At 49.2% G+C, this 23949-nt stretch overlaps 1 protein-coding gene across 6 annotated transcripts in view; it reads right to left on the bottom strand.

The window, feature by feature from the left end:
• Positions 1–3835: 3835 nt before the first annotated feature.
• EPHB2 (EPH receptor B2) overlaps positions 3836–23949 on the bottom strand; it is a 270415-nt gene continuing 250301 nt past the window's right edge. For all 6 annotated transcript variants that reach the window (XM_074975421.1, XM_074975422.1, XM_074975416.1 and 3 more), the window contains 3 exons: positions 23756–23949; positions 21292–21447; positions 3836–13755 (listed from right to left, as the gene is read on the bottom strand). In XM_074975421.1, the coding sequence (XP_074831522.1) occupies positions 13647–13755; positions 21292–21447; positions 23756–23949 (459 nt within the window). In that variant the 3' untranslated portion in view covers positions 3836–13646. The remainder of the gene's footprint in view (positions 13756–21291; positions 21448–23755) is intronic.

Raw genomic sequence — 23949 nt, 5'->3', positions numbered from 1 at the left:
TCAGCTCCCAGACTACTGCACTGGGCAGCACAACATGGGGAGGAGGTGACCAGCCCTCTGTGGAGAAGGAAGTGGTTCGGGACTATTTAGAAAAGCTGGACGAGCACAAGTCCATGGGGCTGGATGCGCTGAATCCGAGGGTGCTAAAGGAGTTGGCGGATGTGATTACAGAGCCATTGGCCATTATCTTTGAAAACTCATGGCGATCGGGGGAGGTCCCAGATGATGTCATGCCCATCTTTAAAAAAGGGAAGAAGGAGGATCCTGGGAACTACAGGCCAGTCAGCCTCACCTCAGTCCCTGGAAAAATCATGGAGCAGGTCCTCAAGGAATCAATTCTGAAGCACTTAGAGGAGAGGAAAGTGATCAGGAACAGTCAGCATGGATTCATCAAGGGCAAGTCATGCCTGACTAACCTAATTGCCTTCTATGATGAGATAATTGGCTCTGTGGATGAGGGGAAAGCAGTAGATGTGTTATTCCTTGACTTTAGCAAAGCTTTTGACATGGTCTCCCACAGTATTCTTGCCAGCAAGTTAAGGAAGTATGGGCTGAATGAATGGACTATAAGGTGGACAGAAAGCTGGCTAGATCATCGGGCTCAACGGGTAGTGATCAATGGCTCCATGTCTAGTTGGCAGCTGATATCAAGTGGAGTGCCCCAAGGGTCAGTCCTGGGGCCGGTTTTGTTCAATATCTTCATTAATGATCTGGAGGATGGAGTGGATTGCACCCTCAGCAAGTTTGCAGATGACACTAAACTGGGAGGAGAGGTAGATATGCTGGAGGGTAGGGATAGGATACAGAGGGCCCTAGACAAATTGGAGGATTGGGCCAAAAGAAATCTGATGAGGTTCAACAAGGACAAGTGCAGAGTCCTGCACTTAGGATGGAAGAATCCCATGCACTGCTACAGACTAGGGACTGAGTGGCTAGGCAGCAGTTCTGTAGAAAAGGACCTAGGGGTTACAGTGGACGAGAAGCTGGATATGAGTCTTCTTGTTGCCAAGAAGGCTAACAGCATTTTGGGTTGTATAAGTAGAAGCATTGCCAGCAGATTGAGGGACGTGATCATTCCCCTCTATTCGGCATTGGTGAGGCCTCATCTGGAGTACTGTGTCCAGTTTTGGGCCCCACGCTACAAGAAGGAGGTGGACAAATTGGAGAGGGTCCAGCAGAGGGCAACAAATGATTAGGGGACTGGAGCACATGACTTATGAGGAGAGGCTGAGGGAACTTGGATTATTTAGTCTTCAGAAGAGAAGGTGGATTTGAGGGTGGATTTGATAGCTGCTTTCAACTACCTGAAAGGGGGTTTCAAAGAGATCTAGACTGTTCTCAGTGGGAGCAGATGACAGAACAAAGAGTAATGGTCTCAAGTTGCAGTAGGGGAGGTCTAGGTTGGATATTAGGAAACACTATTTCACTAGGAGGATGGTGAAGCACTGGAATGGGTTAGACAGTTGGGCATCTTGATTATCACTACAAAAGTTTTTTTCTCCTGCTGATAATAGCTCATCTTAATTAATTAGCCTCTTACAGTTGGTATGGCTACTTCCACCTTTTCATGTTCTCTGTATGTATCTATCTATCTATCTGTCTTCTTACTATATGTTCCATTCTGTGCATCCGATGAAGTGAGCTGTAGCCCACGAAAGCTTATCCTTAAATAAATGTGTTAGTCTCTAAGGTGCCACAAGTACTACTGTTCTTTTTGCGGATACAGACTAACACGGCTGCTACTCTGAAACCTGTCAATACATTGAGGTCTTTTTCCTCCTCCATCGCTTCCAACTGATAAATCCCCAGTTTATAGCAAAAATTATTGTTGTTAGTCCTTAAGTGCATGACCTTGCACTTTGCACTATTAAATTTCATCCCTTTTCTATTACTCCAGTTTTCAAGGTCATCCAGATCTTCATATTGGCAATACCTCCCAATTTGTGTCATCTGCAGATTTATTAGCACACTCAAGTTTTATGCCAAAGTCATTGATGAAAATTTTAAATATGATTGGTCTCAGTACCAGGCCTTGAGGAAATCCACTACTGACCTCCCTCCAACCTCGCAGTTCACCTTTTAAAATGACCCTTTCTAGTGTACCCTATAACCAGTGCCTTACCTACCTTTCAATTCTTGTATTAATTCCGATCTTCTCCAATTTAACTCGTACTTCCCCATGTGGAATGGTATCAAATGCTTTACTGAAATCCAGGTAGGTTAGATCTACTGAGTTTCCTTAGTCTAAAAAATCAGTTATCTTCTACAAGAAAGAGATCAGCTTGGTCTGGCACGATCTACCTTTTCTGAAACCATGTTGTATTTCAGCCCAGTTCCTATTTACCTCTATGTCCTTAACTACGTTCTCTTACAAAATTTGTTCTAAGACCTTGCATACAATTGAGGTCAACCTAATGGACCTGTAGTTTCCCAGATAATTTTTTCCTTTCTTAGATATAAGAACTATATTTGCAATTCTCCAGTCATAGGATACAACCACTGCTCAGCGCTTGTTTCCTGAGCCCAGTACGGACAGTCCACTGTGTGCAGCTGCTCCGTGAATGCTAGCAGCAATCTTTGTTTCTTTCCATTGCACGCAGCAGGACAGACAATACAGATTCACTTTCTATTTCCCAGCTCATGAAATACTGCAGGACCAGCCGTGTTGTGTTCATAATGCTCATCACCAGACTGGCCAGCAGTTCAGGATCCATGCTTTCAGGCAGAGATGGTGGGTGCACAGTTTACAGGGACTGATATAAAATGACACAAAGTGAAGTCGGAAGTCCATGGAACAATGCCACGGAAAGAACTGCATCATGGGACGGTGAGCACGCCCTCGTGATACACTGCGATCCATTCCCAGATCTCCCAGCGGCCGCGGGGGGCGAGTTGCACAGTGGGATAGCTACCCACGATTCAACGCGCTCTCTGTTGATGCAAGAGCACTGACTGTGGACTCACTCCACCGACACAAGGAACGTTGTGTGGATGTGTACAACTGATATAATTAAAGCAGCATACCGGCGTCGATGTAACTTAAGCCGACTTAACTCTGTAGTGTAGACAAGGCCTTAGCGTGTGCATTATTTCTCCTGTGTGCTGAACGCTGCAGAGAACTATTTCTGAGCATTCAATCAAATAAAAACAGCGAATTCACTTCTGTTAAATTTGTGAACCTGTCACTAATTTACTGTGAACTTTAGTACAGGCCACTTTTGTTGATTACAGGGATGTTGATGGAGAGTGAAATCTCATGACCGCGCATGCAGCCCTTTTCATGTGGAGGTTCACGTCAGACGTGTCCACTCAGACCGTTTGGGCTCTCCTTGATTTTCCTCCTGCTGTTTATAAATGTTTCAGTCATCCCAGCAGGAAGCAGAACCTCCATGTGACTTAAATGGTCAATCACATACCAGGAATAATGAACAGTGAGCTGTCAAAGTCACTAGTTTACAAACAATCCATTGACTCAAACTCTCATAAAGGGTTTGTGGCACATTCCAGAGTAACAAACACATTTGTGAAAATCAAAGTCTGTTTGTGGAAAAGTCGCAGAGAAAATAGTAGAATTTGTCAAATGAACAGCCTACATCACTTTACGCTTAGGCGAGGGCATGGTGCTACTAATTTTAATTTAATCTAATCTAATCTATCGATCGATCATAAGGATATTTCCCAGGCATGCAGTGTGCAGTCATTCTGTGTGTGTCTCCTTAATGGACCAATACCTTTTGTGGTTCCCTAGTTCAGCATTTACACTGGAGCAATATTACTGAGGAGGGCAAAAGTTGGAAGAGGCAGCAAGGAAGGAAAACCATGAGCAAATGCTTCAAACGTTACAATTCACATTTATTTTGAAAAAATGTTTTGTTAAAAATACTCCTACAAAGGCATTGGAGCAGCAGGTTTCTGTTTCGTTTATAAATACATCCGATTTATTTTATTTTATTTTTTCTGAGGAACATCCAAAGATATTTGACGAAGCCAGGGGAAGCCCTGGTCAGAATGGAAGACACACACCCCTGTGTTACAAGGACCTGCACGCTATCTCCCCATTCACGTTTAAAAAAATACAAATACTGTCATGAAAAGCATTACATTGTCCACAGGGCCACAGCCAATGTACGAGGGCGAGACAGAGCAAGTAATCAGGATTGGGACTCCCCTTGGGCCCACCAGATAACAAGGTCACTCCATGAGGCAAATGTTGGGTGGCTAATGAGCAGATGGAACATTGATTAGTTACTTGTCTTGGGCAGTCGAAGGGTCCCTCTCCCTCCCAATGAGGGCTTCGCACACCGAGCCATGAGGTTCTGTGATGAAACAAAGACTATTAACCACCTTGTGAGCCAACAGATGAACTAGGAACACAGCAAAATGGACTTTCAGCCACAAACACCTTGTTCTGGAATAATGTCAGCACCTCTTCGTAAGCCTTTCAAACATATCACAGGTTAGAGCTATTCAGCACCTCTCTTTGAAAGGGAAAATCCCCAGCATAGTACGGATCATATGGAAGCATCTGCTGAATGTAAATGCTAACAGGCAAGCAGAGACATTGCCATTACACTCAGCCAGCCTTTCCACTACCGTATGGCTCTTCGCCTCCCTACGGTGTTATCTAGATATGCATTGAAGGATTTCCTTATATGAGGGCAGGTAGTTTCCCCTCTGCATTGCCGACCCTGGCTCTGGGCGCAGAAGTCCAGCAGCAGGGACAGCTGCAGATTCTGCTGGAATGATATTGGTTGCAATAGCTGCCTTTCTGGTAAATGGAGAGGGATGTTTGCTCTCTGCGGTTTCTCAGACATGAGACTGTGTCTAGTGCTACAGAAAAGGATGTTGAGTCGCCCAACCCAGCCCACTCTACGTTACACTGAGGTCTTGAGGCTCATAATTATTGCTCACCTTCACTGAGCTCCTCACCTGTATCCCAGAGAACAACAATGCCCTCTGGAGCCCGCAATGCTTGCTGGGGACCATTCAAGACAAGTCTGACGGCCTCACCCTGAGAGGTGCATTGAAACCCAGCTCTCACTGGGATCAGCAGGAATTGTGGCTGCTCAAAGCAAGGTGCTCATGTCTAGAAGATGGTTGCTACAAAGCAAGTCAAGGCTCTTAGTACAATATTCTGCCTTTCTAAAGCATCTAATGGAAGATGGCAAAGAACATGATTAATTAACTAAGCTCAATGCACTCTGGAGGCACAGGGAGGAGAAATTACTTGCATGAGGTCATAGAGCCGGGACAAGACCCAGGGACCTAACACCTAATCCTAGGTTTAACTATTAAATCACTCGCACTGCTCCCCACTCTCCTGGGCTCAGGGAACGGATTGCATCACTTCCCGAAAATACACACAGATTGTGCTTCTTTGCTTGACCAGCAAGCTGCCCTTTCCACCGACCCATCCCACAGTAAAGAGCATGCAGGGCCTGATCCCAGGATCCTTCACCCTGGGACTAACCAAGTCCTGCAGCATGCTTGCTCCCCACACGCTGCTCCTGACCAGGTGGTGGGGAAGCAAGAGGGCTTAGCTGTGCTGGGGTCACGCAGGAGAAGCCCATGTTACAGAGCTGGGAGTGCTCAATAATTCATCTCCCAAGAACATGGATCACTGTTTGCAAGGTGGCTGGGACAATCTGCTCATTTGTCCATGGGGAGCCTGATGGGCTAGGGCCCCTCCCTGTGGCACAGCAGTGGCTGCGAAGGGCCAACAGGTGCATAATATTTAAAATAAGCTGCATCAGCCCTGCTATCCTGACACCCCTTTAAGCTTCCTTGCAGACCCGTCATCCAGGGCAACATGCTCCCAGAGAGGATGGGCAGCGCAGGGAGCCAGGGCACGGAGGTTGTTATGGTTCAGGGGCAAAGCAACCTGGCTTCACTCTTCCATCTGCTTTCCTAGTGGTGTGCAGGCCTGGCCTGAACTGCATCAACACCTGTGTGCTCTGTGGTAACTCTATAAAGGGAGGAGAGGCCATAAAGAGAAATTAACCAAGGCAGAGAAAAGTTTGGAGCTGATTCCAGAGCTGCAGGAAGCTTGGTGGCAGAGGATCCACCCCAGAGAAGCCAGACTCATGGTTAGCCTCAGACACTGGGCTGGGCAGAAAACCACTCCGCTTTGCAAGACATTTTGGGGGTTCGAATTTTGATTTCATTCCAATTCTGAATGTAAATGAGCCCCTTATAAAATGGCAGTTAGGGACTTGCTTGGGCTGTGGGACAGCTGTTTTCAAACCTGGTTCTGCCTGATTCTCCCAGCTGCTAGGTGAGGGGTACTGGCTGTTCTGGGGTGTCACTCACTCGCTCTCATATCTAGCTGGACCCTAGACCTGAGAAACCTTCACAACAAAATTTCTCTTGAAACCAGTAAGTTTCCTTGGAGCACCCCATTATTCGATGGAAAAAAGTTTAATTGAATTTTGTTGTCCAGCTTTACCCAGTCCCTTGTATAGTTCTGACATGTCAGAATGGCTGAGGGTCGGGGGTGTCACTCTGAATTGCTCACCCCTTCCCTGACCGGGAGCCCTACCTCATGCTCAGACTGGCCCTCTCTGCCCTCACCCCTTAGAAATTATTTCCTTAAAAAAAGAAAAGAAAAACCCTTTCCTACCAGACCCCTTTATGCCTGCTTGGGGGTGCCGTGCTGCCCACTCCCTGGGCTGGTGCCCCACCCGCCCTGCCCAATTCCCTTGGGCACTATGGTCCCAGGCAGAGCTCACCTGTCCCCGTTGCTGGAGTAGCACTGCCAGTCCCAAGTGGTGAAACCTCATGAGATGGGCCCTAAGCAATCCTGAGATTAGAATAAATGCTCAGGGCTGGGTCTGTCTCTGCCTGCTAGCGTGGTGCCTTTGAGGTCCCCTTTCACAGCTTTGGGGTCTCTCTCCATGGCTTTGGGGTGACCTGTCATAATGCTTCTCCACAGATAAAAGCTAGGAATTGCACCTTTGTTTTTAGGAAAGCCCAGATTCTCTCATAATCCCAGCACTCCAGAAGCTGGGGCTTTAAAAAAACCCACCAGATATTGTGAGACTCACAGTGAACTCATGAGCTGGCAACACTGTTAATGCTCGAGGTTTGTTCCCACCCACCGCTCCCAGCGCCAGGGCTTTGCAGAGTTAATGAAGGAGGGCTCCTCACCCAGCTGGGTAGCACCTCAGTGCCTGGCTGGCTGGAGTGACGACAGGGGCAGGTGGGCCGGGGGGGGGGAGTTCAGACTGCCCAACAGCGGGACCAGTCAAAGCTAAAAGGAAATGCAAGAAAGTGCCTGGGGATGTAAACGGCACCAGCCTTTGCCCTGGAGACGGAGGAGGTGGCAGGCAGCACCATTTCCCTTCTCTACCTCACAGCACCTTGCAGGGTGCTACAGATGGGGTCTGGCAGAAGTGACACCCTGCAAGGAGTCTCCTAACTCCTTCCCTGGCTCCTCCCCCAGGGAGGAGTTCAGTGCCAGATCAGCTCACAGCTCCACCCCAGCACTCACCGCCTCCCAGCAGCCAGGCCTGGAGCCTTCAAATCTCCCCAGCTGGCAGGGTGAGCCCGTCACGCCCTGCAGGACAGCGCAGCATTATCTGCGTGAACCTGCCAGATGGGGGCGCTGCCGGCAGCTGGTTCGCCACATGGAGCTTGCAGGGGTCTCTGCACAAGTGCACACAGAGCTATTCCAAAGGAAAATATCTGTGTGCAGCAATCAGAGACACAATGATAATACTACCCCCTCACTGTCCACCCTTCCTCACCCCTCTGGACTGGGCCCCTGGCTCAGACCAGCTCCAGGGAGGTCACACACAGACTGACAGGGCAGCCTCTTGCTTCCCTCAGGAATTCCCCCAAGGCCTCGTTTTGCATTTTCATGCCCTGAGCTGCAGATTACGATAGGACAGAGGCAAACATGGGCCAGTCCCTTCTGCAGTGAGCTCAGCCACCCACCCACGCCAGGGGCTGCGCTTTGATAGGCATTGGCACTCTTGTGTGATGGGTGAAGGATGGGCTTTGCCTCCATGACCATCTTTCACCCCTGCACTCCCCAGAGATGACCTAGAAAATGCTCCAAATCGCTTGCCACCCTGCCCTGTAGGTTTCCTTTAGTTCTCTCCCTGCGTTATTTGTTACTAAGGACACCAGAGTGAGAGAGAAACTTGCAGCACCATCACTCCCCCCACTCGCCCGAGTCAGCATCGACTTTCGTGCTACAGCACCTGCTGGTGGCTGTGGAGATGATTACGACGCCATAGATCGGGCTTCCTCTGATGCCCGATCTCAGGCAGGGAATCAGGAGCAGGCACAACCGAGCTCTCCAAATGTGAGGACTCTGGCTCCACACAGGCCCCCTTCGGAATACAGAGCAAAGGAGAGGAATGGAAAAGCTGTCCCTCCTCAGCCTCTCTGGGGTGTTTCCTCAGGAACGGCCAGCGAAGCTAATCTCTACAGCAGACGTGATCCCTTGTTGCTGGCAGAACAGCCCAGACCCAAGAGACGGACTGCCGTATGGGTGGATGCGTTCCTGCCATATTTAGGACCAAACATTGATAAACCATCCCCTTCCTTTCAGCTGTAAAAATACCTCACCTTTGGAACAACCCCGTGCTGGTGATTTCCTCCCTCTTCCCCGGCTCTGTTTTACACTCTAGATGGATCCAGCCTTGCGGGTTACTCCTGCCACCCCAGCTAGACTGTGATCTTCTACAATAGTTTTCCATGCAGTGACTGTGTAAGTGACAAGGTGATCACTGCTTTCCTCTTTGCCTTGCACTGGTGATTACTTTATCTGCTCTACTGCAAATGGGTCTCCTCTTGCTTACACTGGTGTAAATCTGAGCTAGTCCAGTGAAGCCACCAGGGCTACCCTAGTGTACAAGTGTAAGGGAGAGCAGGAACCAGCCCTTTCACTTGTGCACTACGACAATTAACTGATACCACTGTACAATGAATTAATGCTGTTGTGAGCAACACGCACCTAGCTCCTGGGGGTGCCCAGTACTGGAAGTTACTGGTCACTATTTGGTGGGTGAGTGCTCAGAATACATAAAGAACCTAACTGAGCAACTCCTCAGTTGACGTCAGTTGGCACAGCCCCTTTGATTTCAATGGCGTTTTGTCTATTGACAGCAGTTGAGGATCTGGCCCACAGTTTCTTATCTTTGAGACATGAGACAAAAAGATGAATCCCTGAATGGTGAACCCACCCCCAACGGCCCCTATATCTCCATCCTCCACTGTGGCTGAGAGGAAGCAAGTGCTCATGCAGAGCTATAATGAAAGTGCTTCCGAGTTTATTTTTCTTTTACTCCAAAGTAGCTCTTAGCCATTAATTCAACTTACAGAGCTGGAGGTGAAAGCTAAGAGTTGCTTGTTAAATATAAAGAAAAGGAGTACTTGTGGCACCTTAGAGACTAACCAATTTATTAGTCTCTAAGGTGCCACAAGTACTCCTTTTCTTTTTGCGAATACAGACTAACACGGCTGCTACTCTGAAACTTGTTAAATATGACACCCTTGGGATTCTGGTACCCTGGCATCAGCACCCTCCATCCTACTCTTTCTGGTCCTTGCTGCTCAGTTATGGTATCGACACCATGGGTGGGTCATTGCTTGACATTTTTATTGCTATTTTCAACATAACTTTGGAATTCCAACTTAAGTTCTCCTGCCAGACACCATCATTACTGATGCAAGGCGGGCCGTAGCAGCCGGAAGATGGACTGTAAGAAGCTGGAGGAAGAGAACCCTAGCTCTGGAAGCTGGGCTGGACGGCTGGAGGGGAACAGCCAAATTGCAACAAGCTGACTGACAAACTCAGCAAGATGAAATTGCTAAAAGATATACACACCCCCACTCCATTGTGTCACAGTGGCCACGTTACTTTTTCACTTGTTACCTGCTCTCTGTATGAAGCTGATTTTTGCCACTATAAGAATATTTCACAATAGTATGTTTTATACCCATGAAATGCAATTGTTTTGAAGTCACCCCAGTGGTTCTCTGCTTTCCTAGGAGCAGACCCTACCTCCGAAAGCATTACCAGGCAAGGGGGCGGGCGAGGAATGTTGGACGGTGGCTCCTCATGTTCTCAGCTGGAGAGCTGCAGAGAGAAATGGTGCATTATTCGTTCTTTCCATTTCTGTCTCATTCTCTGCTCGTCCCACGTAAGCGGTCACCGTGACACCTGGCATTGACCAGAAAACATGCACTTCTTGGGTTGACACGGTGTGATTTTTGGTCCGGGGAAGAAATGACGATGCACCTTTCTGCCTTGCCACCGCCCATGCCAACTCCGGCATCCACTGCTTTGTACAATCCCTTCTTTCACAGTGGGTGGGGTCAGGCAGTTAGATGTGCATAATGCCAGTTGGCGGGTGAAGAGCAGGTTTAGTGCATCAAGGCAGAACATCGCCCAGTGGACACGGTCATAAGCTCTCCCCAGAGCCCTGTCCGAAGGTGACCGACTCTGAGGGCTGCGGCATGGCCATCACTCCTACTGAGTTCATGGAAGCATGTAATGGGTGGCCCAGAACAGTCAAGCATTGTCTGGGAAAGCCAACGCAAGCGCATCATGTGATCATTCCAGATGGTTGCCCCATTGGAATTTGCTGGTGGGTTTTCTACAGAGGCAGCTCTCCTCGCACTCAAAAGCGTTCCTTGTGCACATAGCAGCTGGCTGACTATGGCTACACGATTTAGTACAGCCCTGTGCGTCCGTCCCCTGGGGATGGCACTGAGCAGCCTCGTCCGATACCTTTGGGCGACACTGATGAGCTCTCCCGTGTTAAAACGTAGCGCTTGCAGTGGAAGAGAGAGCTGCAGTAAGGAAGCATTTCTCTCTGCTGCTCTGCTCACCCATCTATCACAGTCTGTGCAGGGAGGCCTCCATTTTCCCAGTACGCCCCTGGCAAGCACTAGGAATGTTCCAGCTGACACACTGTCTCTTGTGTGCCAATCCTGTAATGCTAGACCACACAGTTCTCAGGTATGCTGCTTGTTAAACACAGGGCCCGTTTACACACACACCAGTTGAATACACAGATAAAGACTGACTGGACTGTGTGTCAGAACGCAGAACAGCCAGCTGACACCCCCGGGCCTCCAGGAGCCTAAGCACGCCTGGCGTTACTTCAGTCTGCTTCCATGGCTTCTTTCTCACCCCAAACATCAGAGACTGGGCCAAATTCTACTCTCCGTGAAATCTGGAGCGGTGCCATTCATTTCAGAGCGGTTGCTCTGAACTGACACGGATGTCACTGAGAACTACGGCCTGGCCCAGTTACAGAGGTCCCCAGAATACCAGTGATTGTTTGGCCATCAGGCCATGTAAAAACCAGCCCCAGTATCTAGACACATTTCAGATGAATGGACCCTTGAGAGGCAGACTTTGCATTTCAGGCTCCTGCTGCTGTAGCTGTGCACCAAACACACCAGAGAGAACAGAGCTGAGCAGAGGGGTGACCCAAAGCTCACTGGGACCTGTCTCTCAGCCATGTTTTGTCTCCCAGTCAAATCTTAAGGGGAAAACGTTAAGTATTTTGTACAGGGCTTTACATATTTTATAAAGACTCCAGTACAAGCCTGCGTGGCCCAGGAGGGTGAGCCACACATAGGGTTCTCTTCACAGCACATGCTTTGCCCTCTTGGCTTTAGCCACTGGAAAATAACACAGACCAGCTCCCTGTGAACACGTCTTCAAGGCCCTGTACTGCTGCAAAGCAAAGGTGTTCCTGCATGAAAGACATGGTGACCCTGGGTGCAGCCCGAGGAATGCCGAGTGACACCGCACATGCCCAGAAGGACACAGGATGATGAAAGCTCCAAGAGCAAATGCAAGCATTTGCTCTCATGCACTGCCCTACGATTTGTCCAGTGTCCAGGGGTTTGTTCTGTAACTAAAGCCTCTGTGTCAGTTCTTTATAACCCCCCTGACTGACTGGTCGGCTGGTTTGGTCTGGGGAGGGACCTGCCTGCTGTGGGCACTTGGCCAGACCTATTTGTTCACGAGTTTTCGCTTTTGCTGTTTTGGCCTCCCCTAGATGTGGCGGCTGAGAATGAAGCCTTTGGCACATGAAGCAGCTCCTGAGGCAGGGGCTGAGCATCTGAGTGCATAGAGAGCAGCCACATGGCGTTAGGTATCACAGTGAATGATTTACAGCCTGGCCTGTGACAGTGTCCCCACTCTGAGAAACCTTCTGCCAGGATACTGGCGGCTGCCCTTAGTGCATCCCCCCTCCCCTTCTTTTCTCACAGCTGGTAGGACCAGCATAACTCTTCGGGTCTCACCTCCCTAAACAGTCCTGCGTCTCCAAAGGGCTCTGATCATGAGCTGTGGAATGACCCCTCTTTCCCCATCCACAAACCCCTCCATAACCCTGCCCTGCCCTGCAGCAGCAGCCCCAGGTGGGCAGGTGGTTATTTCAGCCAAACACCCAGCAGCTAGAAACAGTTGTCAGGCAATGGAAATTACAAAATAACTAACAAGCAAACAGGAGGAAATGTGAATATAAAAAATCTTGCCCTTGGCGTATTGTCTAGTCGGTAAGCTGCAATTCTCCTTCCACAGGGAGAAGGTTCAAGTTCTTGAGAGATACGAAGCCTGGAAATGTCAGTTCCTTTTCATAAAAAAACCCAACCAACCAACCAACCAAAAAACCAAATCCATCCCCCAAACCACAAATTGTTGTAAACAAACAAGGTCAAAGGACAAATCTCCAAACAACGACAACAGAAAAATAAATGGACACGTCAGCATTTGTAATCAAAAACTACTACATACTGTACTTGGGAAGTCTTCTGAGAAAAGGTCATTGGCAACTAGTGAGGCGATCACTAAAAGTCTTGTGCATATGATATGTATGAGACACTGATGCCATTGGAGGGATGGATGGGAAGACCCCTGGAAAACGCGTCACTCACTAAACCGTTCCATGTCAAGCGAAAATAAGAGGTCTAAAAAGGATTGGTTTCCCCATCCCCCACTCCCAGTGGGTTCAAGGTTCCTTCTCATCTGCAGGAAAAAAGACTCTTCTTGTCTCAGTTTGTTTATTTTACAAAAATCTTCAGCTTTGCAAAAGTTTGCCACTTTTCAGATGCGCTTGGTCCATTACATGGCAAGAACTTCTCAGCTCTTTCTCCCCCTGTGATTTGCCAGCTGGGGGCTTTTGGGGACGACTGCTGGCTGCAGGATGTCCCCAGAGTCACCATCCCAAGGGAGAAACGGAGGAGCGCTTCCCATGTCTTCACTTGGCTTTCATCTCCTTGACAAAGTCTCTTTGCTCCAGAGGTGTCTGAGGCCTGCTGAAGCAGCCTTGTGCAGGAAGAAAATGAAAGGATCTGCTCTTTTATCTCCCTTTGGAGACTCCTGTGGATCTCAGAGCCCTTTTCAAAAATGCCATTGCTTTATTATTATTATTTTTAAAAAATATTTCATCGTTTCCCCCCAAAATATTTGTCTTCCTTGTTCCCTTTTTCCATTGCTTAAATTCTAGAAGCTCTTGGCAACCTTTTGTTGTCAGGATGTTTCTTCCTGTTGTCATGATCCTTAGAGCAGCTGCCTGTCTCTGGTGAATGCAGAACACTCAAGAACTGGAGCTTGGACGTACAGGGGCAAAGGGGAGAAGGGCCTTGAGGAAGAGGAGTGTGAGGACGTGTGAACATCAAACCTCCACAGATTGGATCTGATTCATCTGTGCTCGCATCACTTGGATACTGTTCAGAATTTTCTTCTGATGGCCTGCTAAAGTGACCCCGACTCGCAGAATGTCCCTTTGGAATAAAAACAAATACACAATAAAGGCCAGTAAGGAACCCTGTTCAGACACAGAACAAACCCATACGCTGAACATGCATCTGCAGAGCTTTCTTGAGGAAGCTGGGAGTCTTAGGGTTGCTTCTATTAAACTATTACTACAGAAATGTAACAGGTTAAACTGGATTTTGTCTCTCACTCAGAGCCCCGGTACTTTGTCTGTCTCTAAGTCTCTCCCTAGCCTGCTTCTCCTAGCCTCTGCACTTCCTGTTAGGTAGCTGCAGTATGCCCACGATGGTCTATGCCACACACGATATTCAGAACTGACGACTAACAGCTCGTTCCCATGTTCAGAGCTCTGCAAATCACTGAACTGCAACAAATGACGTGACTTTGTTGCTGATGGAAGGTGGAGGACTGACAGCCCTGGAGGACAGGTTCAGCAATGGCTATTAGCCAAGATGGTCAGGGATGCAACCCCATGCTCTGGGTGTTCCTATGCCTCTGACTGCCAGAAGCTGGGAGCGGACTACAGGGGATGGATCACTCGATAATTGCCCTGTTCTGTTCATTCCCTCTGAAGCACCTGGCACTGCCTACTGTCAGAAGACAGGACACTGGGCTAGAAGGACCACTGGTCTGAGCCAGTGTGGCTGTTCTTATGTCATCTCTCTCTCTCATCACATTTTGGTCCTTCAGTTTTCACATCCGTAACATGGGGATCATGACACTGACCTTTGTTTGCAAGGCACTTTGAGGTCTCTGTATGGAAAACATTACATTAGTATTCATGTTTATTACCGTCTGTGTATTCTGATGGGTCCCATTGCCATCACATACATGAATCTGATGGAAGCTGCCTGGGCTGTGCCTCATATTGTACCTCAGCTCCATCCCAAGGGATCCTTCTCTTAGACAGCCGGGCTTTTGCTCTTTAGTGTCTCTCAGGGGAGTGCCAAAAAGGATGGCAAGTTAGTGCCAATGGTGAAGATTTTGTGTGTGGGCACCCAGGACCTTCCCACTAGGACTGGGGCCAGCAGCTCATTTCACACAAGTTGCTGCATGGCTGGCTGTTGGACAGGAACCATCTGTGGTCACTGCCAAGCTGCTGCATCCCCAGTGGGGGCAAGGAGGCTCCTGTCCCCCCGGCTAATCCTGTCTATTTCTCCTGGCCAGGATTTCCACGGCCTGAACCATTGGCTATTAGGGGATTGGTTTTATCAGAAAAAGTCATGCTTGTGAATTCTATGCCTGAGGCTCTACACAAGTCCCAGGGAAGCAGGGGGCTGGCACTACGAAGGACATATTACTGTAGATGGTGAATTCCCTGTTGTAAATCAGATGCTCTCCATTCGACTGTTGTCACACCACCACCTGGACATGCTGGGGCCAAACACGAGAGGCAAGGGACTGCAGGACCATTCCTCCAGCACAGGAGCCACGTAGGGCAGCTTGCACTGGCCCTTTGCTACCTCCAGTCACAAGCCAAGGGTGAGTGGGGGCAGGAGAGCAGCCAGCTGAGCAGGCTGCGCACACTCAAGCAGCCCTCTGCTGCGCCTTCTGAGACAGCCCGATGGGGAGACTCCCAACACAGCAGTACCCAAGGCCCCAGCAGCCCTGGTATTCCCCAGACTCCCAGACAGCATCCTCTGCACTAACCTCCCGAAGGAAATCTGGGATTGGTGAGTATCCGAGTGCGTGTTTGCTGAGTGAGTATCCGACTGTGTGTTTGCTGGGAGGGCAGTTTGAAAGCCTGAGCGAGTGCCTGATTGGGTGGTAGCCTGCAGGGAGCGGGTATTGGGAGTGTCTGTTTGTTTCAGGGAAGCCTGGCTGTTTAAAAATAGCCAGAGCTCCGCGAACCAGCTGAGCTGCAGCGAACCAGCAGAGCAGCACACAGCAGGAGTTTGCCTGGGAGTTCGCCTGGGGTGAGCCCAGTGAGGCTTACATCTTGCCAGCTTCTCTGAGGAAGCTCATAGTAGGAAGGTGATATGAAGGGGGGGTGGGGGTTCAGCTATTGTGATCTACACTGGATGTGCCATGTTTGTCTTTCTTCCACAGGACAGAAGCGACTTTGTCTGTACAAAGTGCAAGCTAGTATCCATATTGGAAGAGAAGATCGAAGGTCTGGAGCAGCAGATATTGACCCTGCATTGCATACGAGAATCTGAGGATTTTCTGGACAAAAGTCAGGATATGCTTCTACGGGCACAAAGCTCTAAAGATTTAGAGCAGCGGAGCCAAGAGGCCAGTGAAGAAGCTTGGCAACATGTGACCTCCAGAAGAAGAAGGGGGAATGTCCAGGTACCAGCAACGCAGACACAGGTAAGTAACCGTTTTCATGTTCTCTCCACAGGTACCATTGCGGAGAGTGGACCGGATGATACATCTGGGGGGAGAAAGCAGAAGGAGACTCCGCTGGTTGGAAGGCATGAGATGCGATGTCCTGAGGTTGGGGGTTCCACGACCACCACTCCCAAGAGAAGGAGGCGGTGGTGGTGGTTGGGGACTCTCTCCTCAGGGGGACTGAGTCATCTATCTGCCGCCCTGACCAGGAAAACAGAGAAGTCTGCTGCTTGCCAGGGGCTAAGATTCACGATGTGACGGAGAGACTGCCGGGACTCATCAAGCCCTCGGATCGCTACCCCTTCCTGCTTCTCCACGTGGGCACCAATGATACTGCCAAGAATGACCTTGAGCAGATCACTGCGGACTACGTGGCTCTGGGAAGAAGGATAAAGGAGTTGGAGGCGCAAGTGGTGTTCTCGTCCATCCTCCCCGTGGAAGGAAAAGGCCGAGGCAGGGACCGTCGAATCGTGGAAGTCAACGAATGGCTACGCAGGTGGTGTCGGAGAGAAGGCTTTGGATTCTTTGACCATGGGATGGTGTTCCATGAAGGAGGAGTGCTGGGCAGAGACGGGCTCCATCTTACGAAGAGAGGGAAGAGCATCTTTGCGAGCAGGCTGGCTAACCTAGTAAGGAGGGCTTTAAACTAGGTTCACCGGGGGAAGGAGACCAAAGCCCTGAGGTAAGTGGGAAAGCGGGATACCGGGAGGAAGCACAGGCAGGAACATCTGTGAGGGGAGGGCTCCTACCTCATACTGAGAATGAGGGGCGATCAGCAGGTTATCTCAAGTGCCTATATACAAATGCACAAAGCCTTGGAAACAAGCAGGGAGAACTGGAGGTCCTGGTGATGTCAAGGAATTATGACGTGATTGGAATAACAGAGACTTGGTGGGATAACTCACATGACTGGAGTACTGTCATGGATGGTTATAAACTGTTCAGGAAGGACAGGCAGGGCAGAAAAGGTGGGGGAGTAGCACTGTATGTAAGGGAGCAGTATGACTGCTCAGAGCTCCGGTACGAAACTGCAGAAAAACCTGAGTGTCTCTGGATTAAGTTTAGAAGTGTGAGCAACAAGAGTGATGTAGTGGTGGGAGTCTCCTATAGACCACCGGACCAGGGGGATGAGGTGGATGAGGTGGATGAGGCTTTCTTCCGGCAACTCACAGAAGCTACTATATCGCACGCCCTGGTTCTCATGGGCGACTTTAATCATCCTGATATCTGCTAGAAGAGCAATACAGCGGTGCACAGACAATCCAGGAAGTTTTTGGAAAATGTAGGGGACAATTTCCTGGTGCAAGTGCTGGAGGAGCTAACGAGGGGGGGAGCTTTTCTTGACCTGCTGCTCACAAACCGGGAAGAATTAGTAGGGGAAGCAAAAGTGGATGGGAATCTGGGAGGCAGTGACCATGAGTTGGTTGAGTTCAGGATCCTGACACAGGGAAGAAAGGTAAGCAGCAGAATACGGACCCTGGACTTCAGGAAAGCAGACTTCGACTCCCTCAGGGAACTGATGGGTAGGATCCCCTGGGGGAATAACATGAGGGGGAAAGGAGTCCAGGAGAGCTGGCTATATTTCAAGGAATCCCTATTGAGGTTACAGGGACAAACCATCCCGATGTGTTGAAAGAATAGTAAATATGGCAGGCGACCAGCTTGGCTTAACGGTGAAATCCTTGCGGATCTTAAACATAAAAAAGAAGCTTACAAGAAGTGGAAGATTGGACAAATGACCAGGGAAGAGTATAAAAATATTGCTCGGGCATGTAGGAATGAAATTAGGAGGGCCAAATCACACCTGGAGCTGCAGCTAGCAAGAGATGTTAAGAGTAACAAGAAGGGTTTCTTCAGGTATGTTGGCAATAAGAAGAAAGCCAAGGAAAGTGTGGGCCCCTTACTGAATGAGGGAGGCAACCTGGTGACAGAGGATGTGGAAAAAGCTAATGTGCTCAATGCTTTCTTTGCCTCTGTCTTCACGAACAAGGTCAGCTCCCAGACTGCTGCGCTGGGCAATACAGCATGGGGAGTAGGTGGCCAGCCCTCTGTGGAGAAAGAGGTGGTTAGGGACTATTTAGAAAAGCTGGACGTGCACAAGTCCATGGGGCCGGATGCGTTGCATCCGAGAGTGCTAAAGGAATTGGCGGATGTGATTGCAGAGCCATTGGCCATTATCTTTGAAAACTCGTGGCGACCGGGGGAAGTCCCGGATGACTGGAAAAAGGCTAATGTAGTGCCCATCTTTAAAAAAGGGAAGAAGGAGGATCCTGGGAACTACAGGCCAGTCAGCCTCACCTCAGTCCCTGGAAAAATCATGGAGCAGGTCCTCAAGGAATCTCTCCTGAAGCACTTAGAGGAGAGGAAAGTGATCAGGAACAGTCAGCATGGATTCACCAAGGGAAGGTCATGCCTGACTAATCTAATCGCCTTCTATGATGAGATTACTGGTTCTGTGGATGAAGGGAAAGCAGTGGATGTATTGTTTCTTGACTTTAGCAAAGCTTTCGACATGGTCTCCCACAGTATTCTTGCCAGCAAGTTAAAGAACTATGGGCTGGATGAATGCACTATAAGGTGGGTAGAAAGTTGGCTAGATTGTCGGGCTCAACGGGTAGTGATCAATGGCTCCATGTCTAGCTGGCAGCCGGTATCAAGTGGAGTGCCCCAAGGGTCGGTCCTGGGGCCGGTTTTGTTCAATACCTTCATAAATGATCTGGAGGATGGTGTGGATTGCACTCTCAGCAAATTTGCGGATGATACTAAATTAGGAGGAGTGGTAGATACGGTGGCAGATAGAGATAGGATACAGAGGGACCTAGACAAATTGGAGGATTGGGCCAAAAGAAATCTGATGAGGTTCAACAAGGATAAGTGCAGGGTCCTGCACTTAGGACGGAAGAATCCATGGCACCGCTACAGACTAGGGACCGAATGGCTAGGCAGCAATTCTGCGGAAAAGGACCTGGGGTGACAGTGGACGAGAAGCTGGATATGAGTCAACAGTGTGCCCTTGTTGCCAAGAAGGCCAATGGCATTTTGGGATGTATAAGTAGGGGCATAGCCAGCAGACTGAGGGACGTGATCGTTCCCCTCTATTCGACATTAGTGAGGCCTCATCTGGAGTACTGTGTCCAGTTTTGGGCCCCACACTACAAGAAGGATGTGGAGAAATTGGAGAGAGTCCAGCGAAGGGCAACAAAAACGATTAGGGGTCTGGAACACATGACTTATGAGGAGAGGCTGAGGGAAGTGGGATTGTTTAGTCTGCAGAAGAGAAGAATGAGGGGGGATTTGATAGCTGCTTTCAACTACCTGAGAGGTGGTTCCAGAGAGGATGGTTCTAGACTATTCTCAGTGGTAGAAGATGACAGGACAAGGAGTAATGGTCTCAAGTTGCAGTGGGGGAGGTTTAGGTTGGATATTAGGAAAAACTTTTTCACTAGGAGGGTGGTGAAACCCTGGAATGCGTTACCTAGGGAGGTGGTAGAATCTCCTTCCTTAGAAGTTTTTAAGGTCAGGCTTGATAAAGCCCTGGCTGGGATGATTTAATTGGGGATTGGTCCTGCTCTGAGCAGGGGGTTGGACTAGATGACCTCCTGAGGTCGCTTCCAACCCTGATATTCTATGATTCTATGACTTCTGGGTGCTAGCTCTGCATGGACCTTCCTTCCCTCCCTGCACAGACAGATACTGCTCAGACTCCCAGCACCCTTTACTGCACCACAAGATCCAAAACAGGCATCTCTAAAACCCTCAGCTCCCAGCCTCCCCAGTCTTTACAGGGGTGGGGCAGGCTTTCCTGGAGCCATGGGATCTGGAAGCACGGCCCCCACCAGCAACCTGGCAGGCAGGCTGCTGAGGACCCAGGAGGCGAACCTGGTGGGGAACTTGGCAGCTTTCAAAACCTGCCTGGGCAAAGTCAGAACTTCGGCAAAACTGAACCATCCCCAAGAAACGTTTCAAATCCACTCACTCAGCAACCAGCTCTGTATACACGGTCATCTGCAGCTTCTCAGCCCAGCCCAGAGACTTGGAGAAGGCTGAATTTGGGTATGTTTTTATTGGAAACACTGCAAACACCAGTCACCTGTCTGGCAGAGCTTTGGGGTCATAGTGCTGACATTGTGTTCCCCAGCTTGTGTACCAGTGCTTCTTCCCTACCCAGAGCCTCCCTCTCACCCTCCTTCAGTTGCTCTGATTGTCCTAGGGCACCTGTTACTGTCGTTTCTAAGCTCAGCCTGTAGGCTTCACAAGCCGTCTCTAGCAGTCGTGGAGCTGCTATGGATACACGGACACATTCAGAACGGTCCCATAGATATTTCCAGGCAAAGAACAAAACAAAAAACGTCAGTTTGGCTGTTTGGCTGAATGGGTTTCAACTGACCATCAGCTGTACGTGTGCTCACCTGAAGGCTGCCCTGCCCCAGACCCATAAGAAAACAAAGCATTCCAGTGCTTACAGAGAGCCTTACCGCATGGGTCATTAATTCCACTGTCTCGGGCAGGGCTTCCAAAGTTTGATGCACCTGGCCACAAATCTTTTAATAGACACATCAAGGCCCTAAGGGATTCCAGCAGCCCGCAGTCCACTGGAGCTGGCATTTCAGCAGCCTGCTCGTCTCCGGAGAGCCTGCTATATTGTTGTTACTGTTGGATGGGGGTGGGGGGCATACCATTGTTTCAGATGTGTGCAGGGTTATTTGGAATGAACGGGAGACCATCCTGGCTCCCAGAGTCCTTCTTCAGGGAGCGACTTGTATGCAATATGCAAGTCTTTTCAGCAATGAATCCATTGGGATCATGGCATCCCAAAGTGCCCTGCAGTGGCAGAAGAACTGCCTTGTGCCCGCCTGTAATGTTTACTGTTCCCCCTTGACATTGTTGTGCTAATTACAGGGTTTGGAGAAACCCATGCAGAACTGCATCTTCATAGGAGGGAGAAAACCAATTGGATAGCATGGAGATGAATGGTGTAGAAATATCTAGTAGACAGATACTCAGCCCGTGGATTAATGAGGAAAAGCAGGAATAGAAAAGATTAGAAATGATTGGGGGGGTTGTTTTCTTTTTCTGGCAAAAAATTATTAATATTGCGTAACGATAAGATTAATATAAAGCTCAGAAACCTCAAATCTGATAATGGCCAATTGTTGCAAGAATCCTGAGGTCTTTGCGTCTGGTTTGTAACTACTGCTATTGGCACTTACTCCATGGTCATCTGTGACACCACGTCAAAGGTGGCAAAGCCGGCACTGGCAAAGCTCTCCTTGTACTGGCCCATCTTGATGGCATCCAGCCATTCATCCACCGTGTTGAAACTGGTGTAATCAGGGATTGTGCGGTCCAGTAAAGGGAGGTTAATCCTGAAGAAGAGAGACCGAAAATGAGCAGAAGTTAGTGGCAGCCTGTGAGGGGCTTTCTTTACCCTTTGTTGGCTGTGGAAGGTGGGGCAAACCCTGGAATGCCCCTGCAGCAAGTTCATTCATCATCTGTCCCTGTGTAGATGACTTTACCCAAGTGTGGACCAACAGTACAGAAAGCTGTGGGGCTGGATAAAATGTTACCCTTCCCTTCCCCTTAGCAGCTCAAATTTAGATCGATCATGGGGAACAAATATTTAACAATGGCCTCTTGAATCTAGCAGAGAACGATATACCACGATGGAACATAATGGCTGGAAGTTGAAGCTAGAACAATTCAGACTGGATATAAGGTGTAACAGTGAGAGTATATAACCCCCACTGGAACAATTTACCAGGGGTTATGGTGAATTCTTCATCACTGACCCTTTTAAAATCAAGACTGGATTTTTTTCTATATGATATGCTCTAGGAATTATTTTGGCGATGACCTATGATCTGTGTCACACAGAGGGTCAGAGAAGATGATCACAGTGGTCTCTTCTGGCCTTGGAATAGATAACTCTATTAATCTAAGCATATGATGGGGATCTGGGTGCTATCCCCAGTTCTACCCCTGATTTACTATGTGGTTGTGAGTACATTGCGTCCCTTCTCTTTCTCAATTTCCCCATCTGTGAAATGGGGACACTATCCTTTGTGGGGGAGGGATAGCTCAGTGGTTTGAGCATTGGCCTGCTAAACGCAGGGTTGTGAGTTCAATCCTTGAGGGGGCCATTTGGGATCTGGGGCAAAAATTGGGGATTGGTCCTGCTTTGAGCAGGGGGTTGGACTAGATGACCTCCTGAGGTCCCTTCCAACCCTGATGTTCTATGATTCTATAATACTGAACTCCAGGGGGTGGGGTTGAGAGGCATGTCTGCACAGGACTCTGGGGAGCTCAGCTCAGAGATGCAGTAGAAATTAATAGAATTGTTGTACCCCTAAAGGGGATCCCTAGTTTTAGTTGTAACAAAGCAGACCTGTGAGGATAACAATTCATAATGACAAGTCAGTAGCATCTGCAAAGTCACTCACATCCTACTGCCTACCCACACTTCCGTCTCCCGTCTACACAATATCTTGTGGCTCCAGCACCCTCTTTCTAGCTCTTCACAGATGTTTTTGTCAGAGCAGCAAGGCTGCACTTGACTGTATGCTGGTGCCAGCCCTCACTGCTAGCCGTTTGGCCGCAGCTGCGTTTAAGTGAGCTCCCTCCAGGGCCAATCACTAATGAGGACTGATGTTTCAGGGCTGCAGATGTCCTCAGCTCATTAAAATCTGCCTTTTCTCTGGGCTCACTCCCTTTGGTTTGCTCTGAGAAGGGGCCAAGTGCCTGTGAAGTCCGTATTGTTACTGACAAACAGATCTGCCTGGGAAGTGTCAAAGTCTGTTTGCTCCTTCAGGGAGCCTGGTGAGGTTAAGTGGCTAGGTGGCTACGAGGAGAGCTAGCCAAGCACTTCCTCCCAGGGACGGGAGCTGGGGGCTCTTGGGGCACAGGGAAGAAAGAAAAAACAAAAGTAAGGGAGCTGCAGAAGTCCCAAATAGCGGCTGGGACGCTCTAGCTCCTTGACTGAACCAGCTCAGGTTTCCTCCTGGTTCTGACCCAGCACAGAGCTCCGGGCCAACCTCTCTCTCCTCCCCAAGCAAGACACCCAGCCCCAGTACCAGCTATTCCCTCATGACACAAAATCAGAATTGGGAAAGTTCGGTTATTTCTGTAAAAGAAACGAACCCTCCCTTTTCCTTTTCAGCTTTTTGCAAACCCACCCTGTTATCAAGGGCCTTTCGTCCGACACCGGGGCCGTGACAGGTTGAAAAGGCAGCCTACTGTCACAAACAGTATCTGGATTTCTGACACTGTCTCCTCCCCAGGATATCTTCTACACATGCTCACCAGGAACTCGAGCCGTGTAATGGATCCATTACTTGGCAAAGGTCAATTTCTGGACTAGAACCTGGTTCCTTGGTTTTCTAAGAGAACTTAAAAATGCTGCCCAGTGAGCTGAAGCCTGTAGAAACCTCTTTGTATTCTCCCAGTTTTCTGTAACGCATGGCTCGGGACATGTTACAGAGGAGGACATACGCACTGTTAATCCTGACCAAAGGGAGGTGCCTTTGCTCCAACCGCCGGAAGGCACTGCCACCTGTAAATAATGGAAACGCCCAGGCATACCTTCAGATTTCACAGTCTGGTGTGGACACACCGTACCTGGCATTGATGGAGCTCAGTTTGAAAGAGACGCTCAGAGGTGACAGAAGAGATACCTACCCGGAGGAGAGGGGTGCCATGGCTTTCAGGCTATTGGGGTTTCGGATCATTTTGTCTAACGTGTTGACAATCTGCCCGAATTTGGGCCTGTGGTTCCGGTCCTTCTGCCAGCAGTCGAGCATTAACTGGTGCAAGGCGTTGGGGCAGTCCATGGGAGGGGGCAGCCGATAATCCTGCTCTATTGCATTTATCAC

This window comes from Natator depressus, chromosome 18 (assembly GCF_965152275.1).
Source record: "Natator depressus isolate rNatDep1 chromosome 18, rNatDep2.hap1, whole genome shotgun sequence".
Classification (NCBI taxonomy): domain Eukaryota; kingdom Metazoa; phylum Chordata; order Testudines; family Cheloniidae; genus Natator; species Natator depressus.
Note: the sequence above shows the minus strand (reverse complement) of the source record. Positions and strands in the feature narration are given on the sequence as shown.